At 43.7% G+C, this 26,854-nt stretch overlaps 2 protein-coding genes across 3 annotated transcripts in view; one reads left to right on the top strand and one right to left on the bottom strand.

Annotated features, from left to right (window-relative positions):
* The first annotated feature begins 3 nt into the window (after positions 1 to 3).
* Positions 4 to 25,910, top strand: LOC310745799 (uncharacterized protein). The gene is made up of 6 exons (XM_083578907.1): positions 4 to 256; positions 6,099 to 6,194; positions 6,621 to 6,725; positions 7,639 to 7,734; positions 22,120 to 22,240; positions 25,338 to 25,910. The coding sequence occupies exons 1-6, from the start codon at positions 13 to 15 to the stop codon at positions 25,402 to 25,404; spliced, it is 729 nt and encodes a 242-aa protein (XP_083435033.1). The 5' UTR covers positions 4 to 12; the 3' UTR covers positions 25,405 to 25,910.
* Positions 25,142 to 26,854, bottom strand: part of VWDE (von Willebrand factor D and EGF domains) — a 44,307-nt gene continuing 42,594 nt past the window's right edge. The window contains exon 30 of one of the 2 annotated variants that reach the window (XM_083578440.1): positions 25,142 to 26,854. In XM_083578440.1, coding sequence (XP_083434566.1) covers positions 26,834 to 26,854 — 21 coding nt within the window. In that variant the 3' untranslated portion in view covers positions 25,142 to 26,833. The other variant, XM_083578441.1, reaches the window with a different exon arrangement.

The following is a 26,854-nucleotide window of genomic DNA, read 5'->3' as shown; positions in this document are numbered from 1 at the left end:
CCAGGCCGAGCGATGGGGTGGCGCGTGGCGGGAATCCCTCAGGCGGCGGCGCTGTGGCTGCTCTTGGTGGCCTGCGCGGGGTCGCCGCTGTTGGCGCTGGCGCAGCCGTCCAAGGTGTCTCGCGGCGTCGCCGTGCCCTTCGTCTTCGACCCGCGCGCCGTGTGCGACGCCCCGCCTTGCCAGCACGGGGGCCTGTGCATCCGGAACGGCACCTGCTTCTGCTCCAGGGGCTACGAGGGCGAGCGCTGCCAGTATGGTTGGTATAACGGCTAGAAGAGCGGGTGGTGGCCATAACAAGTGTGGGGGAGGGGAAGCCCCCTTCCCGTGCAAGGTCATTGCTGGACTTGAGATGTGTGTTTTCAGGATCCAACCACGTACCTTTGACTATCAGGGCTGAATTTTAAATTGCTGTAAGCCGCCCTGGGATCTTGCTGAGAAAGTGCCAGTAATAAATGTAACCCTAGTCCCTCTGGCGCAGGTTTGCAGTTAAGCTCTCCTGCCTCTCTGCACCTTTCTTCGGGGGCTGCCCATCCGAAGGGATGGAGGAGCGACCCTCTGGGTGGAGGCAGATCAGAGAGCCCTCTGGGGCGAGGTGGCAAGCTTCTTTACGGTCCCATTGTTTTCTTGGAATTAGTTTTGGGAGTTTTACTTCGAAGTCAAACTGCAGTACTCTGCATGCACCTTTACCTGGGAGAAATGCATGGGTGTTGGTTCTTCCAGATTATAAATACGCAGGAAAGGGGTTAGGGCACATTCAGGATCGAAGTTTTGCTGCCCGATCCTATCGTTTACTTGGAAGCCCCGTCGATTTCTGGCTGTCAAGTCAAGAAGTCGAGTCAAGTCCAGGAAAGCTAACAGTACAGTAAGACTGCAATCCTAAACCTAGGAGTAAAGCATCATTGGGCACAACGGGACCTTATTTTGAGTAAACATGATTGAGCACTACACTTCTCCTAAAGATTCCTGCCACAAAGCTCATGTTTTGTGTCTGCTGTGAAAGTTGACTGCCTGGAGTTTGTCAGCATTGATTTCATTGGTGCTGCTTGTTCCCAAGAAAGTGTCTGTGGGATTGCAGTCATGAGAACAAAGAGCGTTTTGGCTTCAGCAAGAGATTCTTCTTACTGAAAGCAAGATCTTGCTTGGCCAACAAACCCTGCCTCAATTCTTATACTGAAGTGCTTTTACAGGAATACTTTTGTGACTGTGAAGGAAGATGTAACCCAAGTATTCATCTGGTGGGAATAATGTGCTTGGCTGTTCCGCTTGCAAGTCACCTATTTTCCAGCACCAGGGAAAATGTTTGAGCAGGGAATCTAAAAAAGAAGAAACGCTGACCCTACTTTGTGTAATGTTTTTGTCCTCCTGAAAGTCCCAGATCCCAAAGAATGGGGGGGGAGATATGGGGGTGGACCACACTTCAGGGACTTTCTGTAGTGCTTTCCTAAATATTCAGCTTGTTTAAAAGTGGGTCTCTAGCCCTTGTAGAAACTTTTAGAGAAACAAGGAAGAACTCAGTGAGTATACTCTCCAGTTGATCCCTGCGCACCAAAGTTGTTCCTGCCTTCTGCTGTTCTGACCAATGAGTGCAAAGGCATGGGGACAATTGACAAGTGCTGGGGCAGCTAGGGAATATTGCATGGATTGTGAATGGAGCAACGTTTTGACAAACTTTGTGGAGAAACATCCAGGAGCCACCTATCAGTGGTGAGTGGAGCCTGGTGCAAAAGTGGACATGACTCTTACTCAGAGCTTTCCAAACTGTGTGCCGCGACACGTTAGTGAGTCGGCTGCAGTGTGTAGGTGTGTCACACGCTCCTCCCGGGGCTGGAAAGGGTTAGTTTAACCTCTGGTTTGCTAGTAAAACCGAATTACTGTGTTATGAAATGATGCAAAATTGAATTACTGTGTCGCAAAATGATGCACGTCCCAAAAGTGTGTCACCATCTTGAAAAGTTTGGAAAGCTCTGCTCTTATCTTTGTACTGTAGGCTGTGTTCTAGCTGTACAAATTCAGATGTTTCTACAGACACCCATTACATCTCTCTCCATCTTCGTTCTGGCAGGCAAGAGGAAGTGCCATCATTCAAGGAAGGATACATTCCAGCCAGGCAAAAGCACTCAAGGACGGTGTGCCCCAGAGAAAGCTTTGAGGGCCAATAGAGAGACCTAGAGGACCCAGGCCTGAGATTCCCCACCCCTACACTAAGTCCTTATTTCTACCGTTGCAAAATGTTTTTAAAAATTTGAATTAACATTTAATTAATTCATTTTATTTACCTTTATGGGCTGCCCAGTAACAAAAGTTCTAAGGGTGGTTTATGATGGCATATTTGTGTGCTCTGGCTGTACTATGGTGATTCCCTCCTTCTTTAGGCTTCCTCACCAAAAACCTTCAAGACCTCAGGATTCGGTCTGAGATATAGGTAAGTTGAGTAAAAGCTGGAAGATAGTGAGGACATAGTGTTCTAAGCCTCAAGGCTAGAAGCAAAGAAGATGAAGGGTTGCAAAGAAGATGAAGGGTAGGGTTGCCATATTTCAAACAGTGAAAATCCAGACAGAAAAGCTGTTGAGCCTTTTTGGCTAGATCGCAAAAAAATGCCGTTTTTTAATGAAAAATGGCACTGCCGACATGGGGTGCCATACGTCCGGATTTTTACCAATTTCCGCCCAGACACTGCTGCTGACTCCAGTGTTCCAGATATGTCTGGGAAATCCCAGCTATATGGCAACCCTATGAATAGGCCCAGTCTGTCCCTCAAAACTCAACGATCTGTGGAGGCCATTTTGATATTTTGCCAAACATATCCTAAGGCCAATGCTTGTTTGTTAATTTGTTTTGACATTTACACTCCATCTTTTATGATTTAACTCAAACTCTATGAAATTCCATTTGATTATGAATTAAATTTCAACTTAAAATTATAAATCACAACAAGGTTCGAGCAGTCCTAATGCTTAAATGAAACATCTGGAAGAATGGCAGCATAAAATCAGCCATCAACAACTGACAGAAAACCACACCAGTGGCTTATGCTGCCAGTGGCTTTAACTACAATATGCCTGCCAGAATACAGTCTTGGGAAAATGTATAAAAGTAGACACCTTTATTGATACAGCCAGTATAATGAAAGGAGATTATACCAATTAATCAGGTATAGTTGTGTCTAGGGTGGAAAGCTACTTATAAGGATTATCACAAGAGGGGGTCGAATATGAAGAATCTTTTATTTGCATAATTGAATTAGGAATAGTTCTTTGGAGAATCAAATGTATATCACTCTCTATTATTAAAGTGAATAGTTAGCATGCAGGTACACTGGGTATTAAAATGGGTGGGTCCCTGAAGATGGGAAGAAACAAAACCCCTCCAAGTATGCAAACAAATCTTGCTTTTAAAAAAAGAAAGCCCAACTTTTACTTTAAAGCCCGGGTTACAGAGCTACTACCACTACCCTATATCCATGGATCTCAGTGTGGTTCACAACGTAAAATCACAATATAAAAAACAGAAAATGAAAAAGGAAAAAATACATAATGAATATGTGTATATATATATATATGTGTGTGTGTGTGTGTGTACCTAATATGTACATGCATTTGATAAATAATAATACATTTAAAAGGCCATAAACTGTTCAATTAGCACAAGGCCTGGGAGAAGAGGAATGTTTTTGTCTGGTGCCTGAAGATTTATGACGAAGGTGTTAGGAGAGGCTCCCTGGGGAGAGCATTCCACAAGTGGGGAGCCACTGCAGAAAAGGCCCCTTCTCGTGTTGCCACCCTCTGGAGCCACCTTCATGGAGGAGGTACACAAAGAGTGGCCTCAGATGATGATCACAGGGGCCAGGTCAGTTCATATGGGGAGAGGCAGTCCTTGAGGGACTGCAGTATTTTGTTGAACATTTGAACAAGTTTTAAAATACTAATAAATGCTTACCGCGACCTTTAAAAAATATTTGAAGGATTTAATAATAATTTTGAAAACACTACAAAATAGAGAAAAAAGAATGGTAGCAGTGGACTACTTATGGGCAATACTTATTGCAATGCGCTGAAATATTTTTTTCTGCTCTTCTTCATTCATGAACAATGATTTAAATAATTCTTGCTCACGTACTTTTTTGAGAAGTGTTTCTTCTTGTGATAAGCTGCTAATGTTTGCCATTCATTATTTTTTGTTAAAGTGCACATCTTTTTATTATTTTAAAAAATTGCCATTTCCAACATTTAATTTGTGCGTTCAGAGACCAGAACCGTCATCACACATTATAGACTCCTGCCAGTAAATTCCTGGTGATCACCTGAATCTCAATTTAATCCATAATGCAAGTCCAGAGGAAAACCTGAAAACGTTCTATTGAAAATTGTTTGCAGATAGCAAATACATCGAAATCGGGATTGGCTCATGAATGATTTATTAGCCAAGAACTAGCTAAACTTGTCAGATAATTTGTTTGCACAAAATCATCGAAGCAGCCGTATGCCAAAATGTGCAATTTCCCAGTTATTTATTTGTCCATCGTGCAGGCACATCTTGTAGCTGCCACAAAGTATTCCCCTAGAATCCACAAGGAATACTGTTTCCTCAGCAGGTTTTCATTTTAAGCCCATATTTAGCATGGATGAAAACTTAAGAAAATGCTGTTTGCTGTAGGAAAACTATTTGTGAAGAAGCTGATTAATCACTGGGAAAGGCTGGTGAAAGGGGTGGGGTGCGGTGATGAGAAAAATGGTTGTTTGAGGACATAATCAGTTTTAACCTGTAGAAAGATTTGCAGTTGTGTTGTGCAGTTCCACATGGCTTCCAACCATAAAAAATAAAAAACTTAAGAGCTCAGATGAAGTTAGATGTGGGTTCACAGCTGCTCCCAGAACTGTCCTGAATAACCAGGCAGTCTAAGGACCCATGATATTCCCAATGGATTACTAGCATCAATAAAGCTTTAGAACCAACTACAGTTGTACCTTGGAAGTTGAAGTTCCAGCAGCCAATCGGAAGCCACAGAAGTTGTGATGGATGTTTGGGTTCCAAAGAGCGTTTGCAAACAGGAACAATCACTTCCTGGTTTGCGGCGTTTGGGACCCAAAATGTTTGACTCGCAAGTTGTTTGAGATCCAAGGTATGACTGTAGTTCCTTTTAGATAGACCTGTTAATTGTGTATTGCCCAGATCAGTGCAAGGGGTAACAATGAATGAATGAATGAAATCTGCTTTTTGAAATGCACCTTTACATCTTAAATAAGAAGCCATTCATGAAGCAAAATGGGCACTACTCAGAAAGAAGCATGCCAGAAAATAAATGATCAAATTATTAGTGTTACCGAAATGATAAACTCGCTGATTCAGGGAGAATCAATCAGGTGTTCAAGAATAAAGGGAGGGGGGGAGTTAACTTTATGCAGACTGAGCACTCGCTTCTGTCATATCTATCAGTACACCCAGCACTAACTTCAAAGGGACTTCAAGAGCTAAACCTGTCCCACCATCCTTTGACCAGTGAGATAGGAGTGATTCATTTATAATATTTCTGTAGCCATGTTGTACTGTTACATTTGCACCAATGTTCATCTGGATTAGCTCTTAATCAGAGTTTTAAAGCAAAGCATTTCCCATTACTGTAGCTCTTCTCTTTTGCCTCTGGTTTAGCTATTGAGGAATAGCTAATCTATTGAAGAATAGCTATTGAAGAATAGCATGACCCTTCGCTTTGGAGATTGGATTTGGTTCAGGGTCATCTTGTCACCAGTTCTTTTCATATAGCATTTGAGAGCTAAATAATATAATCAGTTGTGGTGGTTGTTATCAGATGACAAGCTTTGCTCCTATCACTGGATAGCAAACAGCATTTAACACAATAAGAAAGTTCAGTCTTCATTATAGCCATTTCACAAACCAAATTAGTAGATTATATTTACCATTACTGAATGTATAGCATGCAATCATATGAATTGCTGCCCGGACTACTGGGCCCAGGCAAATGTATGAATTAACTGGTAGGCTCCTTGAAGGAGCATGGTGCTTTTGAGTAGACTGTTCCCAACCCCGAAGCCCAGAAATGTCTTATCTAACTTTCTTTGTCCCTTTCTTTTGGTTCAAAGCAACTTGTTATCCGAAATGTAAAAATGGTGGGAAATGTCTCAGGCCTGGAAAATGCAGATGTCAGCCTGGCTATGGAGGACGATACTGTCATAAAGGTAAGTTGAATTTAGACAGTTTTCAAATTGTAGCAAAGAGTGGGGGAATAGTCTAAAACCATTGCACTTGTAGTCCAAAATTTTTCGAGGGTACTAGGTTGATCAGGACTGTAATACAAACATGGTATAATGTGTCTGGAACTCTTATATATTGAGATTAATATTTGATTACTATTTGCATTTCTGGATCTGTTGTGCAGTCGCTTTGAGTGTTTCATTTTGAGGCAGAAAGTCAGGATAGCAATGTTTTCCATAAATAACAATAAGCAGGTATAACGTTATCGTAAACAAATGAGCATGAAATTCCCACCTATATGCCTCAACTCCATTCTAGAATTGTTGCTTGGAAGAGGCAACATTTATGCAACAAAACACCCTTACTATAATGCTATAATGGCTTGCTTTGTGTGTGCCGTTTCCTTCCAGTAAGCTGTGAGGGAGGGTGTCAAAACGGTGGCGAGTGCATCTCGGTCAACGGGCTGGTAAAGTGCCTTTGTGCTTCAGGCTGGACAGGATCAAGATGCCAAGAAGGTAAAAATCTTCACTTTGTTAGTTATTGCGTTTCAGTCCCACTCTTCTTTCAACTTGGAGTTTTCCCCATTTTATTGTTGAAACAATCGGTATAACTAGATTAGGCCGAGAGAGAGAGAGAGAGATTTGTTCAGGGTTGCTCAGTAACTTTTATGGCTGAATGGGGATCTGAATTCAGGTCTCCTGTTCCAAGCTGAACTTTTTCCACTATGGTACACTAGTTATCTAATGCCTGGCAGAGGAGTGAAGATCTCAACTGGTGCTTGGATGCAGTTCATTAAAATATATCCAGTGTGTTTCAGGGGCAAATCGCCTTATATGATTCTGCACGGAGGGGTTCCTTCTACTCTTTCGCCCCAAAAAATCACTGTCAGAGCTAACACAGTTTACCCTCTGTTCAAGAGGTAACCGTTTCTGAGAATGACAGCTAAAGCCACTGCTCTCAATCGGTCAGTTTCATGCAAAGGTAGAATGTGGTCACTTTTAATGATGTTAGTGTTCTGTTCTGGTCCGAGGGAGGAAATATCCGCCCCCCCTTAAACCAGGGATGCCTAACCTATGGGCTTCTGAATGTTATAGAACTACAACTCCCATCAGCCTCACCCAGCATGGCGAATGGCCACAGATGATGAGAGTTGTAGTTTGGCAACATCTGTAAGACCTCTGCTTTAAACATTCTCTAATGCTCTATAGTGGGGGTGGGGAAATCTCATCATCACCCCTTCAGATGTTGGTGGACTACAGTTCCCATCATCCCTGACCACTGGCCATGTTGGCTGGGGCTGATAGAAGTTGGACTCCAGCGACATCTGGAGGACCATAGGTGTCCCCCACCCCCTGCCATCCCCAGCTCTACAGTATAATATTGAGAGACCGAGATAGATGACTTTGCTTTATTGTTCTTTCGTTGCAGCGGTTTGTCCTCAGGGATGTCGGAATGGAGCAACTTGCGTCGCTCCTGGAATCTGCAGCTGTGCAACTGGCTGGGTCGGCGGCGCCTGTCATTTAGGTGAGTTACATATCTTTTAGAGCCTCTTAAATGAAATGCCTAAAAGCTGACATGATCATTGCGACACCCGCAAGAGCAACAAAGTCTTTGCAGAGGCGTATGAGCTGCACCCAGATTCCCACCCTCATTACCTGTCTCATGTGTGTACTATCCCCTCATCTAAATATGAACGGATCGATGCAGATAGGAAATATTGCATGAGTTACTAATTTTGTATTGGGATATAGCTGACCTGAGCAGTTGCTGGCGTGTAGTTGGCAGTTCATTAACTGTACCTGCCTTTGGTCAGTGGCTCTTTCATGGCTGTCCCATGCAAGATTGACTGAAATGAATGAGACAGCAGCAATGTAAGGATAGATTGCTGGTTTGCATTGTTAGGCAAGTCCTACTGAAATTTATGGAAAGTGAATAGTAGTAGGAATGATGATGATCATTGTAGTAGTTGTAGTAGTAGTAGTAAATAATAATAATAATAATAATAATAATAATAATAATAATAATAATAATAAATTTTGTGCTTCATCTAATGCGGTCTGTTCTATATGAAACCTGCAATCTAATCTAACTTCAAATTTCATTGGGTAAATAGCCGTTACCACTCAGATGCTGATATTGGTGAAAGTTAGGATAAAATAGACAATACTGATGCTCCAGAAATGAGTTTCATATTACAGCAACCTCTAGGATTTCTTTTTCCAGTTCAGCAGGACTTTAAAAAGAAGGGAAAGAGTCTTCCTCTTCCCTAAAGGCAGACAAAAATAGTCTGTCCATAGCTGCTGCAGGCTTGAAGTGGAAAGCATGCAATCCTCTTAATGCAGTGGTTTGCAAATGGTGGGTCAAAGCCCTTAAGGCAATGATAGATGTCAAGTGGGCGGGTCACTAAACTGAGTAGCGAGTGCCAAGCATGAAGCAATGCAAGTGGATAAGAGAGTATCTTAAAAGCAGCTTCTGGGATCCTTCAGCTAAAGGATATAAGTGACTGTCAAGTATGTCTGTGCCTGGAGCTGCATTTGTCTGGGTCAGTGGCTGCAATCTAGTAGTGCATTCTGAATTAAGGCAATGTGGGATGGATTGGGTACAGAAGCTTCCAGGCAGGACCTTTCTTTAGGCAGAAAGTCAGCTGAATTGAATTGTGCTGCCATCTGTCTTTCCTTGAGACTAACGTGACAGCTACTCTTACAACAAATGACTGAGACTAACCATATAGGAGTGACTGTGAGGACCATAAACCTCTTGTGTTTACTGTACCTCTAATTCTCAAATATACCATTACTTTCCGTTGGGGCATCATTCTCTTTCAGTACTTGCATGATCATGAGCGCTTTTAGAACTATCAGTGGCAACTTCTTTCTTTTCTTGCTTCTAAGATGGGGGAGGGCTGCTTTCGAGCGATGGCCCTTGAACCGAGTTCCCTGTGAAGTGATTAGCTACTTCACTTTTGAGTCTCTGGATTAATCTTATGGGTTAATCCTCTTGAAATGAATAATCATTGCAATAGCAGTAAGTTGAAATAACAGGTATAGAAATATAGAACAGCACAGAAACATGCAAAACAGTAGGTACTGCTAGAATGGCTCTGCAAAGGAACACTCTATTCTGGTTGCTTTTATTAGGAACCCACACAAATCACCATCACTGGCTAAATAACTTGTAATTTGCTTCTCTCACCTGCAATGGTGCAGACCTGGAAACTGCTTTAAAGTTCAAGAACACCCATGAGGGTTATTTATTTTTCTATTTGTTTTATGAGTCACTTCTCAACGAGTTGTCTCCGAAGCATCTTGCAATATTGAAAAAGCTTGAAACAATAATGAGTGATAAAACCATAATCAACAGTAATGTAAACAACAGGCAGAAGTGAAAATTAATAAGGGAGCAGTCAATAAAAATGCAGATCCAATAGAAGGCAGAAAACAATTTAGCTTTGGTAAAAAGAAAAAAGTCGACACGGTGTGTAAATGATGATAATGTTTAGATTTACAGACCTGTCTAGGGAGTTTGTTCAAAAGATAAAGCGTCACCACTGAAAAGGCCCTTTTTTTTATTCCCAAGGTGCCAATTACAGTGTCCTCCTGGAAGGGAAAAACGTGTGAGCATCAATCAGTTAGCACAACAGATGTCAGGCGTCAGGGAATCCAACCCCCCACGGTAGACTGCCAGGAATAGATAAAGAAGACTCTTACCAATGTCATATATTCAGTATTCACAGAGGGGGGCTTAGAAATGCAGCGTCTTGGAGTAATGGCATAGCTCTGAGTAATCTTCACCCCCCCTTGTCTCCTCAATTATCAACAGACCACCTAACTTACGGTGGCTGCTTAGGGCCATTTGTCTCTGAGCCCTTTGCTCTCCTACTTTCACTGTTTGCTGGGTTCTGGGAGAAGGGGGGTCTGGAATGATTTCTAGCGATACGTGTTAGCCAGCTGCTCCGGCTCCTCTTCTCCCATTATTTCCCAACTTTTCCCCTCATCTGCCTCTGAGCTGTGACCTCCCTCAAACCCCTGTTGTAAATCTAAACTGTCTTCCTCTTCTCTGGAAGGTTCAGGCTGGGGAGGCGGTTTCCACCATTCCTCCTCTGTCCAGTCCCTGACAACAGATCGCCCTGCTCAGGCCTAAATTTTGTACTTGCGTGGAATTGTCATAGTCCTGCCAAGCCATGTTTCCCTTTCAAACCAGTTTGTAAACTCATGGGCAGGCAAGCAAGCAGGATGGGTGGGATTTAAACAAGCCGTAGATTTTGAAATCACAAGACATTTCCCCATTTGAATTATTTTTAAATCACGACAATCGTTTCTCCAAGTATAAGATTTAACAAAATTCCGACACTATAAGGATGAATGGCAGGCACGGATACTGTAGTTCTGCTGTATGTTACTGATATTTTCTTCTTAGGAATAATTGTGATAATTCAATAAAATACTATGCATCAAATGTGGCTATTGAGATGAAATCTGTGCTGTGTGACTGATGTGAGTTTTGGACTCTCCCCCCCCCCCCAGCAATGTGTAGGTTGCCATGTCACCATGGAGGCAAATGCATCGCTCCAGATGTGTGCAGATGTCGTTCACCATACTCTGGTATACAGTGTACAAAGAAAATGAAGCAATGAGACAGCCTACTCTGAAGACGAGCTCCTTTTATTTTAATGAATAAACATTGGGAGAAAGGAGAAATTTTGCATTATGCTAGTCGGTCCATCCATAGGATTTTAAAGTCTTGATTATATATTAAATGAAAGCTCTCCTATACTGAAGGGCGTTTTTGTTTTTTTAAAGTATGACAATATCAAAGCGGTTGAATGTGTATCAAAATATATGCGTGGGGAGAATTTGGAAGCACGTGGATACCTTATGTTTCATTTTAGCACATGTAACATTGAATATTTTTTACTGAATAAAGCATTCCCGCCCCCCGCCAAAACCTCCCCTGCTCTTGCTGTTTCATTCACTTCCACAAATAGAATATGTTTTCCCATGTAATGAATATAATCTTGGTTTTTAAAGCTCTTTGATCTAGCATGAGAAATCGCTGGGCAGAAGCAAAGAATGAAATGTGGATCTTGCTGGGTCATACGGTTTTATAGACATTGCTTTCCTCTAATAGTGAATTCAATGAGTATCAGGATAGCCTCAGTGGGGACACATGAGAAAAAAGAGGGATGTATCAGAATGGTTTTTGGGGGGTGGACTCCAAGGTTTGCAGAAGTACAAATTTTAAAATCTTAAGGGAATCGCACACAAAGTATGCGCGCACACACACACACACACACACACACACACAAAATACGAGTCCAGTGAATATAACAGGTGCTTTGGTTTTATAGCTTCCTGGCCCAGCGTGAAAAACCTCTGGGGCAGAAGCAGAGTTCTCTGTGTGGATTTTGCAAGCATGTACTCAGGCCTTGGGTGCCTATAGCCAGCAGTTGGGGCTGCGCATGTGGTTCTTGAGGAAGCCTGTGCACACACTCTATGGCACTTATGCAGCCCCCCGGCACTAAAGTGTGGTCAATTCACCTGCTCTATTAGCTTGTGGTGCAGATAGGAATAACACATGGGCACCCTCTGTCTGGAGCCAACCGCACACAGTTATTTCTCTGCATAGCTAGTCACACACAACGTTTTCTTCTATGCAGTTATTGCTGGGTTGGGGACAAGAGCTCCAAGGAAAAGTAGCTGCTTTAGATATATTTCCTACTTAGTGATTTCCTCTGTATATTAAAAAAAAAAAACCTAGCAGTCAACAAGAGAGAAAACATTTCTCCCCTCCTCCCCCCAATCCCTTTTGAGGCAGTAATCGGAATGTGCATGCGTTCAGAAATCTTATTCTGAAGTTGCCACGGTGCTAGACAAACATTAATTTCATGGTTCTTTAATTAAAAGCATGGTTGCTTTGCCAACGGCAGGCAAATGTTGGCCTCTTGCAAGGTCAGTGAATTTCTGTAGTTTTGGATTTTAAAAAATTGCTTGAAAACAGCTCCATCTGCTGGCTGTTAAGTTTGTTTTTCCCCCCTCCTGCCCAACTTTGTCCATTCCCCTCTGAACCTTCAATGTAATTTTACTATTCAGCATCAGCTCTCTTAAGTCTGGTCTGACACAGCAGCACATAGAATCCATGTCTTAAAGGATCAAATCACAAAGGCTGTGTTAACACAGAGCCTACGTCATAGCATTTACATTTGAAATGGACAGAGTCTGTGCCAGAACTAAATTTAGTTAGTTGCTGTAGTAGCCCCTTACCTTGTGTGTGTGTGTGTGTGTGTGTGTTTTACTACGGTCAGTGGGGTGGATTTTTTTTTCTTATTAGGCTGCATTTAAGATTTTGTCTGGGTAGATGACTCATTGCTAGAAACTGCTGGTTGCAGTCTAAATGTGTTGGTGTGTGTTGTAGAGTGAGGTATAATTATATTGATTTAAAATGGTAGATAAGAACAAAGCCTAATTACATGAATTGGCTTTAGCTGCAAATAGTTGTTTGTGCTCCTTGCTACAAGAGATAGCCTCTTCTGCCTCATTTGCCATAAAAGCTACAAAGCTGTTGGTAAAACAACAACAACAATGACACAGGGTTACACCATTGCTGCTGCTGGGCCAAAAGACCTGAAATCAGCATCTCTTGTGGCAACAACAGTCAGTATTTTTGGGCACCTGCTAAAACTCATATCAACATCTTTGGAGGAGAGTGGCTTCTTCTTAGCAAGCAACAGGCCTCTAGCGTTGTTCACTACTCAGCTGTTGAAACAGTATTTAAGCGTAGCATAAGGAGTTTATTTATTTTGAGAAAAATCTTTACTTTTCCAACTTTTAGATTATGGCTCCAGATGAGCACTGTAACCTCTGGTGAGCTGGTTTAAATTAAAGGGTATGAAAGATATAACGATAAGACTCTTGCCAAATGGCACCCAGTGAAAGAAAATGTGCACGCAACAGCATGTTGAAGCCTACAGGTTTTATGTTAGTGCTACCAATCACTCCTGGTCACTCACAGCATTCTTGCTCAGATTTGAGGGGAGGGGCATTGGTGAAGCACAAGGTGCCCTCTCCCCCATTTCACACACAGAAGCCAACTAGACTGGGCAGATGACTCTTACTTCAGCACCGGCAAGAGGACAGCGTCCTCCTCTTGGCAGTTGGCTAGATTAGGATGCACAAGCTGGGCTGTGTCGATACACCTGCTGCTCTGTCCTCCAGCTTCCGGAAGCACTCTGCCTAAGGGTAGGACCAACTTGGGCTCTATTGAGCGCATCTTGCCCAACCTTCCCCAAATACCGGTAATCTCTCATCAACCCCTTTTGCAGCAGAGGGGGAAAGGATTGCACGATGAATTGCAGAGAAAGAAGTGTTTCTTCTGGAATGTGAGTCCATCCAATGAAACTATGGGTGCTGGAAATTTCAGGACGCATAAAAGAAAGTGAATAATTCACACAATGCATAGTTAAACTGTAGAATTTGCCCCTGCACGAGGTGGCGGGAGCCATCAATTTGAATGGCTTGAAAAGAAGACGAGACGAATTAGTGGAGAACAAAGCTATCCATAGCTACTAGGCACGTTGACTATGGTCTCCCTCCACTGTTGGTAATACAGGCAATGACTGGCACAGCCAAATGGTGCGTTATTGCGCATGTGCACAGAGTACTGAACCCAGAAGTAACCCCAAAATGTCATAAAGTTGTCATGGAAAGGAGCGGGGTGGGCTTACACGTGCTCCACTGATGCACATGGGGTCCAGAACGTAACCCTCACACAAAACAACAAGTGCCTGTATGTCTCATAACTACCAGTTGCTGGGAATCACAAGTGTGGAGTGTGCACCAGCAGGCATCTATCTGGTTGGCTGTTGTGAGAACAGGATGATAAGACTATATGGCCTGGTCTAGGAGAGACTTGCTTATGTTCTTATTATGAACATTGATCTGATTGAGCAGGGCTCATATGTCTTCTTCTTTGGTGATCATTCGTAGCTGAGTAACATTGTTTTCCATAAACATGGTTTTAACAATGAGTTCATAAGTGACTCTGGAGGCCAGTTCTGGATCCACATGTCCTTTCACAGTGGGGTTCAGGAAAAAAGGGAGGCATCTTTTCTAATCCCTCCCCCTTTTCAGGGTGAGCAGAGTGGGTCCCAAAAAGGGCTGCTCAGTCATGGATACAGCTGCTGAGCTGTTCAACTGCCTCATTTCTTGAGTCAGAACGACTGAATCTATCCACCGCCCATGTGCCAGTTCATGACTAGGTAAAGGTAAAGGTACCCCTGCCCGTACGGGCCAGTCTTGCCAGACTCTAGGGTTGTGCGCTCATCTCACTCTATAGGCCGGGAGCCAGCGCTGTCCGCAGACACTTCCGGGTCACGTGGCCAGCATGACAAGCTGCATCTGGCGAGCCAGCGCAGCACACGGAACACCGTTTACCTTCCCGCTGGTAAGCGGTACCTATTTATCTACTTGCACTTAAGGGTGCTTTCGAACTGCTAGGTTGGCAGGCGCTGGGACTGAGCAACGGGAGCGCACCCCGTCGCGGGGATTCGAACCGCCGACCATGTGATCGGCAAGTCCTAGGCACTGAGGTTTTACCCACAGCGCCACCCGCGTCCCCAGTTCATGACTAGGGGCTTCCAAATTTCACGATCGTGCGCCCGTTACCATTTGCTGATCGCCATGGGACTTTTGGGGTTTGGGATGGGTTTTTGGAAGACACCTGTGCATGAATTTGTTTTATGTGTGTAGATCAGTGCACGCTGACCAACGCACAGTCTTCAAGGTAAGGCTCTGTTCCAGTGGCATGAGAAGTCACGAGGACCAGTAGATTCTTATCTGCTGCAGCTTTCATCTGCCTTCACAGCCATTGTAACATACCGTTTGTTATCACCCGCCTGCTCTGCCATTGAGGACATCTTGGATCATTCTTTGTCTAGCTCCTTCCCTTTGACCTTACCACTTTGGGTGACTCTGCTGGGAGTACGAGATTCCCAACGGCTTTGCTCACAAGGGTCATAGGAACGTGCAAGCCCATTCATCACGACAAGGTGATGATCCAGCACGTGAGGGCTCGTATGTACAGTGGTGTGGATTAGTACTGCTAAGGTAATGTAGTGCCAGGTCCAAGTGTAGCACTCGTGCTTTGAATCGTTACACCTAATCTTTTACACCTTTTGAGCTGCAATCTGAAGGCAGAGGCTTATGTGACTCAATTTTAATAGACGAGGAGAAATTCAAAATTACTCCACACTTTTGTAGCTTAACTTGGAATTGAAGTGGGGCTGGAATCATGTCTTTTGTTTCAGACATCCCTTAGGCTTGCACATTTGTCATGTCTTTATATTCTGATGATAGCAACATAGCCTCCAGCCTTCCACAGTGGCGCTCATAGAGTTGCTCTAGTGAAATTTCCAGGCTAAAGTCACCTCTGTAGGAAGACTATGTCAAGTTACTACAATGAAATGATAAAAGAAAGTTACAGATGCAAGTCATAAAGATAAAGATAAAGATAAAGATAAAGATAAAGATAAATTTATTGTCATTGTCCGTATATACACAGTATACACAACAACGAAAATCAAACACCCCCCCAAAGACCGGGTTCACATACACATTTACACGTATCTCCAACACTCTCATCCTATTCAGACATAATCTATAAAACATAACATAATCCAGAATATAACATAACCTATTTAAAGGCATAACATAACCTAAAACCTATCTCATTCCTTCCTACTCCCTGCTTGCTATTTCTTGCAACTGGCCCTGAGATCATTATTTAGTGCAATCAGAGCTCTTGGATAGAAACTATTCAGAAGGCGTGTGGTTCGTGTTTTCATTGTCCTATATCTTCTGCCCGAAGGCAACAGTTCAAAGAAGTTGTGAGCAGGATGGGTGGGATCTCTCAGGATATTGTGTGACTTCTTCAAAGTGCGAGACGTGAAGATCTCATCCAGGGTTGGTAGTTGGAGCCCAATAACATTCTGGGCAATTTTAATTATTCTCTGTAAAGCTTTTTTATCCGTTTCGGAGCTGCTCCCATACCACGATAATACACTATAGGTTAAGACACTCTCGATGGTACTGTGATAATAGGACAGAAGTAGGTGCTGGGATAGATTCAGTCCCCTGAGCATTCTCAGGAAATACAACCTCCCCTGCACCTTCCTCACAACCATATTAATATTTGCAGTCCATGAGAGGTCCTCAGAGATATAAATGCCCAGGTATTTAAAACTACCAACCCTCTCCACCTCCTCGCCATTTATGTACAATGGTAAAAATACACTTTTCTTTCTCCTAAAGTCAATTATGAGTTCTTTGGTTTTTTTGGTGTTAAGCATAAGATTGTTTTCTTTACACCATTGAATTAACCCCTGTACTTCTTTCCTATAAGCAGTCTCATTGTTCTCACTAATGAGCCCCACCACTGTTGTATCATCCGCAAATTTGATGATTGTGTTGGACTTATACAGTGGGGTGCAATCAAATGTGTACAGGGAATAGAGAAAGGGACTTAGCACACATCCCTGAGGGGCTCCTGTGCTTAATACTAGAGTAGAAGAATAGTAAGGTCCCATTCTCACTGTCTGCGGCCTATCAGTCAAGAAATTCCTTACCCACAGACAGATCTTCTGATGTATACCCAAATTGGTCATTTTAAGAAATAACCTGTCTGGCAGAATTGTATTGAAGGCAGAACTGTAGTCCACAAACAACAGCCTTGCGTAGGTTCCCTGTCGTTCTAGATGACTCAGTACAGTATGGACAGCGATGGAAATAGCATCATCAGTAGATCTGTTTCTTCTGTATGCAAACTGGAACGGGTCTAGAGTGGATGGAAGACCAGCCTTAATATGATCTAGCACCAATCTCTCAAAACATTTCATAACAACAGATGTTAGAGCTATTGGTCTATAGTCATTGAGAGATACCACCACTGACTGCTTGGGGACTGGCACTATAATCGATGTCTTCAGGCAGGTAGGGACAGAACCCTGCAACAGGGATAGGTTAAAAATGTCCGTAAATACCCCAGCTAATTCTGCAGCGCAGTCCCTAATAGCCCGTCCCATAATTCCATATGGGTCATGCAAACCAATTGTGTCTAGAAATGTGTCTGGAAAATCAGACATATTTTTATGAAGTAATGCTTTAAACCATTTGTCAGGGGGGGGACTTCCGGGTTGGCGCCATCGCCGAATGGCGGACTCCCTCCGAGCTCCGGAGGGAGTCTGCTCGGCAGGGGCTGGGTTCTACCGCACCGGCGATGCGGGGACCCTTAGAAACCACGGCCACGGAGGCCGTGGACATGGAGACTCGGCTTGCACCGTTAGCGCCCTCCCGACTCGTGAAGGAGCCTTTTTAAAGGCTACGGATCGGGTGCCGGGGAGAAGCGTGGTGCCTTGAGTTTTCTGCTTCCCCTGCTGAGCGAAGCCGCATGCCATCCGGCGGAGAGCGCTGACTTCTTCCATTGAAAATTCGGACTTTTCAACAACAACCCGTGAGTAAATTTGGAAATCGGGTTCAAAAGGAGGAAAAAAAATTTTTTTTTTTCGAATTGGATACGAGCGGGGGGGATCCAAAAAGGAAGTCAGTCCCCTCCCTATTGTAAACTTTCCAAAACAAGGACGGGGAAACCAAGACCCAAAAAGGCTTGCATTGCTGATAAAAATCCAAAATTTCACGATGGGGAACTACAAGAACTGTGCTGGAGGAGGAACTGGAGAAGGGAAACGCAACCCCCCCCCCTGGGAACCGGGGCGACTGAAGAGAGAGCCTGGTGAAAGGAGTCGGAGATTTTGACAGCTGTCAAAATAGCTGTCAAAGTCGAAAAGCGGAGTGGATTTTATTATGAGAACTTGGCTGGTTAAATTTGATACAATTTGCTACAACTTGTTAAAATTTGGATACAAAATGGCGAATATGGATAACAAATTGACTTTTGGATTAGAGGAAACAAAGTCACAACAATCCCCCTTGAGGAGCTTCGGGACATTACAAGGATTGGGAAAGTGGAAAAACACCAATGGAACTTTACAGGACTGGTTATCTTCTGGGAAAGCTGCTAAACGGAAATAACATCTTGTCTTCAGGGTGTTTTCTTTTTTGTTTTTTTAAAGGAGACAATAGATTTTTCTATTGAAGAAAGGAAGGGACTGAACGTAAGGTTTTGCCCCTGGATAACAACCATCCCTGCAGACTTACCAAACTTTCGAATTACAACGTTTTAGCAGCGGAACAAAGGGAAATTAGACTACAACCTGGAAAGAACAATGGAGGGAGTTCTATTACAGTTTTATTAAAGACTGAAGTTAAAGTTTTGAAAAATAATGATAATAATAATAATTTTGATTTTCAAAAAATTTATTTTTAATTTTAAAAAGAAAAAGCCAGCAAGGAGTTGGGGAAAAGTTCTGATTTATGGCCTTAAGAATTCCAGGCAGACACTAGGGGTTGATGGTCAGGGGGAAATTAAACCGGAGACAGGGGGGGGAGAACTAAAACTCCAAAGGCTTGCCAACTTTGTTATTTTTTGCTGAATTGGTCTATTATTCATTATATTTTTTTTTTATTTTCTACCTTTTCTGTTTCTATTGTCTGGGGTGTTTCTTTTATTAAAAAATGGAAATTGTGGAATGACACGGGGTGGGTCTTGGGGAAAGAACACTGGGTTTTTTTTCTTCTTTTTTATTATTATTAAGGGTAAAACAAATTAAGTTTCAATTTGAATGGGGAACTTGTTTGGCCAACAATATGAAAGGGGAATATGGTAGGGGTGGGGGAAGGGGGGAGTCCCGTAAAGTGATATTTTTTGTATTTTTGAAAAATTTTAATAAATATTATTTAAAAAAAAAAAAAAAAATAAACCATTTGTCAGGGGAGGGGAACATTTCCAGCATTGTAACATGTCAGATAACAAACACCCTTGATCTTAAACTTTTAAAATTGTAATGTACATGGTTTACAATGTTGTAAATGGATTAAAGGGGGAATTTTTTTTAGGTGCTGTAAATCCCTGTTCTTCTAGGTGGTCAGATGGAGGTCTTCACCTCTGGCATATTACTTTCTCTGAGTGAAGATGGGGTCAGGCTCTGACTTCATCAGAATCTTTTGCTCAGTGTGAAGCAGATGATTGGTGCCAACCGCAAATCCCACTTGTGTTACAGATTGACTCACCTCAGAAGTAGTCAACCCCAGCAAGACCAGCAGTTACCACCCAATTTAAAAGGTGCTGAATATAAGCCTCCCTTTCCATTATTATTATTATTATTATTATTATTATTATTATTATTATTATTCCGCCCTATACCTGGAGGTTCACAGAATAAAATCAGAATATAAAACCACAAAATACATAATCAAAATAAAAACAACAACCCAATAACCCCTTCCAAAAAACCTGACATTTTAAAAGGGCCTAGGATGTCAATCACTCAACCAAAGGCCAAGTTTAAAAGGTGTATAATGAAGGCGCCTAAAGGTGTATAATGAAGGTGCCAGGTAACTTCCCTGGGGAGAACATTCCACAGACGGGGAGCCACTGCAGAAAAGGCCTGTTCTCATGTTGCCACCCTCCGGATTTCTTGAGGAGGAGGCAAACAAAGAAGGGCCTCAGAAGATGATCTCAGGGTCCAGGTAGGTTCATATGGAAAGAGGCGGTCCTTGGGGTATTGTGGTCCCGAGTCATTTAAGCCTTTATAGGTTAAAACCAGCACTTTGAATTGGGCCGCAAAACTAATTAGTAGCCAGTGCAGTTGGACCAGGATCAGTGTAATATGCTCAAACCAGTGAGCAACCTGGCCACTGAAGGCTGCAATAGCTGAAGTTTCCAAACCATCTTCATAGGCAGCCCTATGTATAATGCATTGCAGTAATCTAACCTTGAGGTTACCAGAGCATAGACAACAGTATTTAGGCTATCCCTGTCCAGATAGGGGCATAGCTGAGCCACCAGCCAAAGCTGATGGAAGGCACTCTGGGCCCAAGCTATGAACCTCTTTCAGAGGAAGTGTAACCCCATCGAGCAGGCAATCTCCCACCCATCTGGTCTAGGTAACCACACACTAACAGTGCCTCAGTCTTATCTGGATTGAGTTTCAGTTTGTTGGGTCTCATCCAGTCCATTACCAAGGTAAGACACTGGTCCACCGCTTCCACTGCCTCACCGGCAGATGTAAAGGAGAAATAGAGCTGAGTGTCGTCAGCATACTGCTGACAATGTACTCCGAACCTCCAGATAACCCCATCCAGTGGTTTCATGTAGATATTAAACAACATGGGGGATAGGATTGAGCCCTCGGAACCCCATATTGAAGCATTCCCCAAGAAACACCCTCTGGGAATGACCATCCAAGTAGGACTGGAACCACCGCAAAGTGGTGCCACCACCCCTAGTTCAGACAGTTGCTCCAGAAGGATACCATGGTTGATGGTATTGAAAGCCGCTGAGAAGTCGAGACGTAACAGGGATATGTTTCCCTTGTCTCTCTGTTGACAGAGGTAACCATACAGGGTGACCAAAGCAGTTTCTGTGCCAAAACTGGGCCTAAACCCTAATTGAAATTGATCCAGAAAATCAGTTTCTTCCAAAAGCGCCTGGATCTGGCCTGCAACCACTCACTCCAGAACCTTGCTCAGGAAAGGGAGATTAGCAACTGGCCAGTAGTTAGTTAGATTTTCCGAATCCAGGGAAGGTTTCTTAAGGAGTGGCTTTCTGGCTGCCTCCTTCAAACAGGCAGGGACCACCCCCTCTAGTAAAGAGGCACTGACTGTCACCCTGGTCCAGCCAGCTGTTCCTTCCCTGTTGCTTTTTATCAGCCAAGAGGGGCAAGGGTCTAGAGCGCAAGCCCTGACCGACCTGAGCACCTTGTTCACATCCTCGAGCCTTACCAGCTGAGCCTTTCCTTGGAACAACCAGGAGTGCAGTCCCAAGTACTCCTTTGCAGCCACACATTTACCTGTTCCATGTGGCAGGTGTAGGTCAGGTGGTTCTGGCTTGGGCAAAACAGCTTCCCTAGCCACCCTTGCTTAGGCCAAATTTCTGGCTCAAAGTCTTATTGTGCACTCTAAATGCTGCCTTCAAGATGCACACAAGACAAAGTTAGATGGTTTTAATAATAATAATAAATCTCTAAGATGACCAGTAGTCAGTCTTTTCCCCTCCAGGATGGAGCCTCCTCTTGTTTGGAAGAAAGGTTGAATGGTGTCTTCACCAGGGAAAGGAGAACCCAGGATGCAGAGTCTTTATGAAGCTGTGTTAAATTCCAGCTTCTGTAACGAATAAAGCTCCCTTACTCCTCCATCCCTCATGACAGCAAATTAGAAACTTGTGAAGCTGCCATTGGTCTACCTAGCTCTGTACTGCCATGATAAGGACTGGCAGTGGCTCTTCATGATTTCAGAAAGGACAGTCTCAGATTTATACCTGGAGATATTAGAACCTTATGTTCCACCACTGAGCTACATCCTATCATGTCAAGTCTGGAGGTTCGACGTGACCCATCTTCTGTGCAGACATATAGAGCACAACAGCACTGTAATGTCAATTTCACACCTTCTCCCCACTCTGTCCTAGGCTGAAATAGCTCCAGGAGCCTTTTCAAAAGATAAATGCCAAGGTTGGACCAGCATTATCTCCCAAAGCCTGCAATCACAAAAGCTACAAAAAAAAAGTCAATAAAATCTCTGGCAGTACTGCAGAAATTGCAAAGTCAATCCCAGGCACAAAGTTCAGGAACAAGAGGGAAGGTTCAGCCTGCAGTCTCTAATTGAGAGTCTCAATGCCCTGAAGGCTAGAGTCACTGCTTCAGTTAAGGAGCTGCCCAGGAACTGGCCTAAGGGAATTGCTGGGAGGGAACAGAGAGTCTGGCTAATTGGATATGATGAAGGTATGCTCTTTGATTTAAAGCTTCAGGGGAAAGCAGCAGCAGCAGCATCCCTTTTGAAGAAAGAAGATACCAAACAGTCCTTACATCATCAGTCATGTCCTTCCCCACCATTTCATCAACAGACAAACTGCATTCTTCAAGGTAACTGCCATTGCTCCCATCAGAGAGGAACATTTCACTGGATGCTAAAGCCATCACGAATATTATGGAACAAACCAGAGCTGGAAATAAATTACATCTATCCTTCTCTCTGTCTTTAAAGTGAAATTCTGTGTTTCCATAATCCCTGGCACAGATGCTTCTCCTATGCAACCCAAGGCAATTCCCATCACTTGTTTGCCCATGGGACTCCAGCGAGCCCATATTTGAGTTTCATAATCTCTCAATACTATAACAAATCTTACATAGGGCAGAAAGGAGATGCTGAGCATGACAGGTCCCCCCCAAAAATATTCATCAAGAGCTCAACTTAGATTGCTGAATCAGAACTATAGTCTAGCATTCTGTCTCATCCTATGTGTGGCCAACCAGACACCTATGAGAAGCTCACAAGGAAAGCAGGACGTGAGCTCAATTTGGATAGCTCCATTGGTTAAAGCGTGATGCTGATAATGCCAAGGTTGCAGGTTTGATGCCCATAAAGGACAGCTGCCTGTTCCTGCATTGCAGGGAGATGGAGTAGATGGTCCCTTCCAACTCTGTGATTCTATGAAGAACATTCAGTAGTCTACTCTCCCACTCATGTTTTCCAGCAGCTGATACATATTGGAGTTAATATCTAGCCAACGTTACTAGCAGCCATTGATAGTCCTACCCTCCATATGTGGCAGGTGATATTTCTGTGGTTTTAAGAACATAAGGAGAACCTGCTGGATCAGGCCAATGGCCCAACTAGTCCAGCATCATCACAGTGGCCAACCAGACTCCTATGGGTAGCTTGCAAGCTGGACCCAAGCAACTGAGCACTCTCCCCTCCTGCCATTTCAAGCAACTGGGAATCAGTTTTGTTGCGTTGTTCGCTTTTCTTGCTTGCTGTTTTAATATGTTTCATGAAGCCTGGTGGAAACATAAAATTGTAATGAGTGTGTGTGTGTGTTGGGGTGAGAGCTCTGTGCAGGCTTGGCAACTGTTGCCAAGGAGATCAGAATGCTAGGAGAGTGATAGTCGGAGGGCATTTTAAGTAAGTGTGCAGCTGTTGGGAGGGGGGAAATGAAATAATGATAACTGAGGGGAAAGAAATAGCTGTTTGGAGTTTGTGGAGGACATCTTTGGTGGCGACTGAACAGACTCCACAGCATCAAAACAAGACTTGAAAAGCGGAGTGAGGGAGACTGCAGTGCCAGCTCATCTCTCTATAATTATGTTGGGAAAAGGCATCCCTTTCTCCACTTATAATAAACACTGATTTGCCAAAGTGTTTGTGCAGGCTTTCAAACTCCCTTCCCAAACGGCAAACTGAGAGTGTGGCTGGTCACAAGTCTTCTGGTGTCAGCAACAGGATCTGGGAATGAGGAATTGGAAGCAGAGACAAACAGGGAAGCTGGAGAAGAGCAAGGCCTGCTCAATTTAGGCATCTCCAGGAAGGGCTGAGGTGGACTTCTGTCTGAAACTCTTTGGTGGCACTTAACTGGTGTGGCTCATGGTGCCAACCCATGGTAATTCCTCACTTGTGCCTTCTTTGTTATCTAATCACTCTCATGCCCGTCCTAGATTTCAGTGAAATCCTACTTCCAAATTCAGGTTTATGTCTGCTGCTACAGCTGGACGCCCTTTGTATTCCCAAGGTGTTCAGCTTTCAGGGACACGGGCTGAAGGTTGCTCTAAGCTGTTTTTCTTATGCTTCAACCTCACAAATCAAGCTGCAGGAGCCCTGATTCTTCTGGAAGACTTTAGCTCATGGGCAGCTATGATGCTGAAACATCTGCGGACACTATATCAGCTACCCCTGCTTGATTTAAGTTCTCTTCCTTGCCTCTTGTTCTCTGTCCCAGAACCTCTGCACTGTGTTTGATATTTTCTCCAGGTTTAGTCAGGCTTCCTCAGCCGAAAGGCACCAGTCAGTGTCTTTCTAAATGCTGGATTTCCATTTTAAACTATAACAGGGGAACTCAAAAATGAACCCAAATACAACTTAAAAGGGAAAAAAGTTTAAGACGGTGGGAAGCCAGCACCTCCTCTCAAGGAGTGTGGTACATGAAGGAATCCCATGACTTGAAAGAGTTGGTGGTAGTCTCCATTTGGGTATAAGAATCTAGACCCCGGTTTCCCTCAACAACCCAAAAGTAATACAGATAAATATCCTAGTCCATTCGTGACAATGTACTTCAGTGAAAATCCAGTTGTTCATTTCTCTTTGTTCACTCTGACAGGACAGATCATTCTCATATTTCAACTCCCTCACTTCTTTCCGACTTTCACACTCCCCCAATCTTGCTCACATTTTCCCCTCCTTTAGTTGGAACATGTACTGTGTGGCACATGAACTTTGCCTGCTTTTTATCTGTCCTTCCACAAATAAGGTGGGTCTCTAGGACTTCTCCACAAAGCAATTCTCCACCTCTAGCCCCTTCTATTTCCACAACGTGGAATGGATAAACATGCAACCTTTAACCATTTTACTCTTCTACATCAACACTTCAAGCCTCAAAGCCTTTTTTATTTCTTGTTTGGCCAGTTACTTGTGGAGGAGACTCTTGAGAGTCCCATGGACTGCAAGAAGTTCAAACCTATCCATTCTTAAGGAAATCAGCCCTGAGTGCTCACTGGAAGGACAGATTCTGAAGCTGAGACTCCAATATTTTGCCCACCTCATGAGAAGAGAAGACTCCCTGGAAAAGACCCTGATGTTGGGAAAGATAGAGGGCACAAGGAGAAGGGGACGACAGAGGACGAGATGGTTCTTGAAGCTACCAGCATGAGTTTGACCAAACTGCGGGAGGCAGTGGAAGACAGGAGTGCCTGGCGTGCTCTGGTCCATGGGGTCACGAAGAATCGGACACGACTAAACGACTAAACAACAATAACAACAACAAAGTATTCTAATTATAACAGCAGTGTGATTATTTCCAATTCTCTGAAGCAAGCATTCCTACTGGCATTCAGGGGTCATTGTTAAGACTCCCTAGTGCAAGTGGCTTAATGGGGTCTACTGCAGTAACAGCTATGATGTGCAACCAGCTGCATTAAAGATCTCCATAGCGGTGCTAACTCTCCTAAACTGGCATTTCTGTGACTACAGGTTCTTCTTGGGCATATGCCAACCTGGTGACACCAACAACAAGCAGCAGGTCCTGCCAGGGCCCTGAAACAGCTTCCCAAGGATGCCAGCTGCTGCTCATTGGGCAATGGAGTAATAAGAATTAGAAAGAACATGCTATTCACTGGATCTGTGTACATGCGATATGTAGCCAAAAGTTCTCTTACATAGATGAATTGCTATAGGAAACCAAACTGTGATTGGCTAAGGTAGAAATGGTTAACATAACAGGAGCACAGGGATGTTTGAAGCAGTAACCCTGAGAAGTAGATGGAGCCATCCAGCATCCCCCAGCTTACTCAGATGCCGGTGTGAGGTTACAGTGGTTCATGATGTCCTATCTTACTCACAGGTCCACAGAATGCTGAGCATCTTCACTGGGTCGAGCCAGTCCTTTTGTATGTGGGCGTGTTTGATCTTTAATTTTCAACCTCAGCAAAAGTTCATCGCATACAAATATGGAATTCTCCTGGCTCACAGAGTATGGTGCAAATTTATGGTGCCGGCATGTTACATATGAGGGGATGTATAAACCGTTCCAGAGTTTCAAATTCATATTGTCTCCAAATGCTCATTTTTCAGTCAGTTGCAGTAAACAGATGGCTTTAAGCGGCACAATTGAATCCTACACCATACATATTGGCAGTGTCGTATTCCACGACTGAACTGGCAGAGGCACCTCACAAATTGCAAGACAGAATCCCAAGCAATATTAGGCACAGGTTTCTTTTCTAAAGCTTGCTCCCTCCAGCTATCATGGATTGGGAATCCGAATTATCTGCCTTATCCAAGTATTTATTACACAAATTTAAACCTGCCATAACCTAGTTCTGAGGCACCATGACAAACGTGTAAGTGATGGTGTATTATGCCTGATTTGGATGTTTTGCATTAATTAATCTCATTGGTTTTCAAAGCCATACTGAGACATATTCTTTGCTGTAACAAACTTGGGGTACTCCAGCCAGAGTAGCAGTGTGATGGATGTTGATTGCCAGTCAATCAGGAGCATTTGCTGCTATTCTGAGCCAGCTGCAACTTACTCAGCCATTTGTGGTTAAGGTAAAGCCTGGTCCAACCTCACTTGGAAGTATCCAGCAGCCCAGTCCCCCTTGGATCCCACATTTGATGCCACTATCTTTCTGCTGCAAAGAGTCTGCAAAGAGTCTGTGCACCACAGCCATGGGGAGAAGCAGGCCACTGGGTGCTTCGAGGTGAGCCCTGGACAGGCTTCTGCTTAACGTGATTGGCTGGGAAGGTTGCAGCATGCCTGGCAAAGCAGCGTTGTGCCCTACACAGAGGCAGCCTGGTGGGGAAGGGAAGAACTTCAAAGCATTCATACGAAGAACAACTCTGCACTTTGCATGTGGAAGGGCCAGATTGTGCCACTCATGTAACATTGTCTTGAGTGATCCTCTCCACACCAGAGATGGCTGACATCCATGCAGCACATTGTGTGACCCAGAGACGTTTGTTCTTTACACGTGACGTCCTTGTAC

This window comes from Podarcis filfolensis (genome assembly GCF_964270895.1).
Source record: "Podarcis filfolensis genome assembly, chromosome: 12".
Taxonomy (NCBI): domain Eukaryota; kingdom Metazoa; phylum Chordata; class Lepidosauria; order Squamata; family Lacertidae; genus Podarcis; species Podarcis filfolensis.
Note: the sequence above shows the minus strand (reverse complement) of the source record. Positions and strands in the feature narration are given on the sequence as shown.